The sequence below is a fragment of the Nannochloropsis gaditana genome (genome assembly GCF_000240725.1).
Source record: "Nannochloropsis gaditana CCMP526 unplaced genomic scaffold scaffold950, whole genome shotgun sequence".
NCBI classification, from domain to species: Eukaryota; class Eustigmatophyceae; order Eustigmatales; family Monodopsidaceae; genus Microchloropsis; species Microchloropsis gaditana.
The window spans coordinates 4872-9325 of record NW_005803003.1 but is presented as its reverse complement, the minus strand read 5'-3'; the positions used below and the strand labels follow the sequence as shown (position 1 = coordinate 9325).

The following is a 4454-nucleotide window of genomic DNA, read 5'->3' as shown; positions in this document are numbered from 1 at the left end:
ACGCGCCTTGACCCCTTCCCCCTCCCTTCTCCCCGCAAACCCTCCCCGGCGCCCCCACCGCCCCTCCTCCAAGGCCTCCCTGCCTCCCTCCACTGGCTCCTCACCCTCTTCTTGACCCTCTACGTGGGGGCAGAATGCGGATTCGGGGGCTGGGTGGCCACCTATGCCTTGGCCACAGGCACCACCTCCTCCCCCTCCCAAGCCGCCTTTCTGGTGTCGATCTTCTGGGCCGCCATCACCTTGGGACGGGCCCTGGCCGTCTGCCAATCCCTCTTCCTTCCCGCCCGCCTCTCCCTCCGCCTCCAACTTGCCTTCTCCTTAAGTGGCGCCCTCGCTTTCTACTTCTTGGGGACGCGCTCCATAGTGCTGGCGGCTGTGGCCTCCTCCCTATTTGGCTATGGGATGTCGTCGATTTACCCCTTGGTCATGATCTGGCCAGCCGAGGCGGGCTTTGGCATGGACACGGGCAAGTCACACCGCCTCACACCTTCCCTCCCTTGCGTCTTCTATGTCCGTTTTCTCGCTTCGCCTTCCCCTCTCTTTCCTGTGCTTCTCCCTCTACCCTGTACCCCTTCCTTAGTTTTAATCAAAAAAACTGCCTTGGTCCTTGGCTCCCCTTCCTCCCTCCCCTCTTTCCACCCTCCGGATCTCCCGCCCCCTTTTCAGCGATGACCGCCCACTTGGTCATCGGGGGCTGCGTGGGCGAAGCCTCCCTCCCCGTCCTCATCGGTGCCGTCATGCACAAGGTTGGCCCTCCGTCCCTCCCTCAGTCCATCCTTGCGCTCGTGGGGGTGCTCTGGGTCATGGTAGCAATGATGGAGGCGACGATTTGGAAGAAGAGGCGGGAGCAGGAAGAGCAAGATGGAGAAGGGGAAAGGGAGGAAGAGGGTAAGGGAGGGAAGGAGGGAGGGAAGGAGGGAGGCGGGGAGGAGGTGTCGGTGGCGGGCACGGAGGCGGGGCATTTGAGTCTCGCGAGTTGGATGACGCCGGGAAACCCGTACTTGCTGCCCGTTGGTTTGTGAGGAAGTGGCAAGGGAGGGATGAAGAGAGGCGAGGAGAGAAGAAGAAAAAAGGAGGTGTGGCAAGCCTTGAAGGGGGGGTGGGGAGGAAGCGATGGGGAGGGCGAAGGCACCATAAACAAGGGTAAGGACATTATGAGGACGAGTGGATAACGGGAGAGCCAAGGTGTCTAGACTGCGACGGAGGTGAAGACACAGGAGAGGGAAAGAGGGGGTTGTGCAAAGGTGTTGTGATTGATGCCATTGTAAGGAAGACTCCTCCAGCGAGCGGGACACGGCGGTTCGGGAATGGACGAAACGATGGGTCCCGCCGTCTGGAGACAAAGCACGCTTGCTTGTGTATGCTGAAATGAGGTGTGGAGGAGGGACAGGCGGCGGACACAAATAGGATGGGAAGGCTTCAACGGAGCGAGCGAAGGGGCTGGCCCAGGTGTGTGCAGGCTCCTTGGGTGAAAGTGTCTCTCTGGGGATTCCAAAGAGGAGAGGCTAAACTGCTCAATCAAGCGTGTATCAGGTGCAGCTTGAACACAAAGAAATAGGGACGGTGGTATTGGCAGTGTTCACTTCTTCTACTCAACCTTTTCGTGGTCACTCATTAGGAGGATGGTCCAGGCAGGAAACTTCAAGGACCAGTGCAAAGACTCAATGTCCGTGCTGGGCAACGACTGCCCCGATGTTCCTTATTGTTGCTTCCTGTCGTACTTGATGCCTCTTCCAGTCTCTAATTGTAGATACTCGGTAGAGGGATCAAAGAGGCTCCATAACGGAGAGGCCTCGGAACTCCTGCCCTTTCTTCCCCGAAATGGTCGTGGTCAGATATTCAGTAAGGAGCTTCTTTACATACGGAGTCAGCGACTGAGTTTCGGGTAGTGATCTGAGCGAAGGCCTAAATTTCACTCTATTTTCATAGTGGACTGAGGTCATTTCTTTCCCGGACCAGGCAAAGTAGGGTTAGAGATTCGCCGATGCTTCGCGACGGTAGTACTTGACATGAATCTAATAGCTCCCACTTTATTTATCGAATGCTCTGCAGCATGAGCAATTCATGTGCATTCATGTCGCTTCATTCCCTTTGAAACATCAAAGTATGCCCTGGAATGTAAAAATCTGCGTTGATGGAAGTCTAGGTCATGCCTGAGGGGAGCAAAAAGTCAGTCGAGGAGACCCGTTTCAGCCCCTCCCGAAATTTAGCGACTCTCGGCGAGTTGAATCGAATACAGATGCTATCGAATCTCTCCGATATTGTCCCGAGCTCCACGAAATTCTACGGAGTCGAATCTTATTTTCATATGTAGTAGACGTGATCTCCTTAAAATACCTCCATGTAGAAAGAGGCGAGAAGAGAGACATGAGGACATCATTACCTTGACGAAGGATCACAACGATTGTACATTGACACATTTGTCGATCCAGATTTCTCTTCGGAATCAATATAATTTCGCTCGCTCGAATCTGTGAGTTACCCTCGTGTAAGAACTTCTTGCGTCAGAACTCCTATGTCGGCAGAATGTATCGTGTGGTTGCTATCATCTCCTTGTCCAGATTAGGGTTCGGGTTGTACCTGCACAGAAGGCTCATCGAGAGGCTATTGCAAACGTGTCTCAGGAGGATTCCGTCCTTTAATAAACTCGAGGGCATGCAAACGAGATTAAGAGAAGGTTCATTACTAAAATAACAAATTGTTTACCGTAATTTCACACTCCATAACAGGGAATTGCCTTATTAGGGTCTAGCCACGAGACAACATTCAATTTTGCGAAAATGCATCTTTTCCTCCATTCTTTTAGCGCTGCCCTCCTTATGTTAGCAAGCATACAGCTCGCAGCTCCTCAAGAATGTCCGCGCCTAGCACTTAAAGCGAAGGTGCATCCAAATGCAAAGCGTGGCATCTTGGTCTCGAAAGCCAAGGCCAAGGTGTCAGTAACGCTGCGCAGCAAGGACCCCGTCAATAATCTACAATTCATGTTGACTTTGCCAAATGGAGTATCTGTAGAAAAGACCGTAACGCGTCCGTCCTCAAGATCGCTTGCGAATCCAGACATCATTCAGAGCCTCGACGGTACCACCAATATTTACTGGCGTACTATTGAACTTGCCAAAAATCGAAGGCGCCGATTTCGAGCCAAGGTCAAAGTTGACGAGTGCGCTCCTGAGACTTTGAGCGTTAATGCGCTGGCTTATTTTACCAATTCAACAGCTGTTTTTTGCATGAAGGGACTGGGAAGCCCAGCACAGTTACGAATGCGCTATTCCAAGCTTAACCGAAAGACGACATGTGCTCCTACTCCAGCTCCCTCTATCAATCCTGCACAACAGTTCGTCCTTTTCGGACGAGGACAGCGTTTCTCGCAAGGAAGCCTGCGCGCACCATTTGAGGATCGCCGTCGATCTCTGCACTCTGAGCGTACTAATGCGACGGCCTTCTTGCCTTCTATGGAACGCGAAAGTCGGAAACTAGATATTTCCACGCCGAAAGATTGCTATGAATATTGCTCGCTGAGGAGAAATGAACTCGTGCCTTTTTCCTTCAACTGGAATACTGTGACAAATCAGTGCTTTTGCTGCGCAGATGTGTGCACCCCTTTTGTGTTTGATCCCGCATATGACATGTATGAGGTGACAACCGCTGCAACGGCGGTCCCTTCTTCAGCTCCTAAAAGCCCTGAGGTTTCCACTGCGGCCCCCACCGGAAGTCCTGCATCCTCCCCCACACTAGGGCCCAGCGCAATTCGCACTTCAGCTCCTACGTCAGCCCCAACTGCTGCACCCTCATCGTTACCAACGATCGACACCTACCCCGTCAATTCAACTTTTTCCCCTACGAGTTTCACCCCGGCTCCGAAGCCCTCTAAACCCGTTGTGGTTCCTACGCCCGATGGCCAAGACGTTCTTGTTAGCATCGGAAGTGATGGAGAGAATACCACCAGTGGGAACATTCAGTTTGCAAATGTCATCAGCTCGGGTATCACGGTAAGCAGGCTCATACAATAATTTTCGTCCGGAACGCACTATAGCGTAGAACGAATAGAAGCTTGTCTTTTGTCAAATAGGAATTAGAATGGTAGTGGTAGTGTAGTATGAGACATTCAAGTACCTGTACTTTCCATTACCTTCCCACATCATATGTGTAGACCGTCGTGACCGTGATTCCGGACATCTCTGATCCGTTGTTCGTGCCCCCCAGCAACTTTTCGCTTGGCAATCCACCAGTTTACAAGTTCATCAACACTACTGCCGTCTTCGACGGAGACGCTGCCCTATGCCTGTCATACTCTCAATCTACTTTCCCCATGGGCACAGAGCCTCGCCTTTTTCACTTCATCAACGACGCGTGGGAGGATGTGACAACGGATGTGGATTCAGAATCTGAGCTGGTGTGTGGTAGCGTAACATCATTCAGCCCGTTCGCGCTTGGAATAGCATCTTCCATCATAG

At 52.4% G+C, this 4454-nt stretch overlaps 1 protein-coding gene across 1 annotated transcript; it reads left to right on the top strand.

Moving 5' to 3' along the window:
- Positions 1 to 3894: 3894 nt before the first annotated feature.
- On the top strand, positions 3895 to 4454 carry NGA_0694300 (uncharacterized protein; the record flags this gene model as incomplete). The annotated part of the gene is made up of 3 exons (XM_005853325.1): positions 3895 to 3981; positions 4151 to 4393; positions 4440 to 4454. 3 exons carry the CDS (start codon positions 3895 to 3897, stop codon positions 4452 to 4454), a joined length of 345 nt encoding a protein of 114 aa, XP_005853387.1.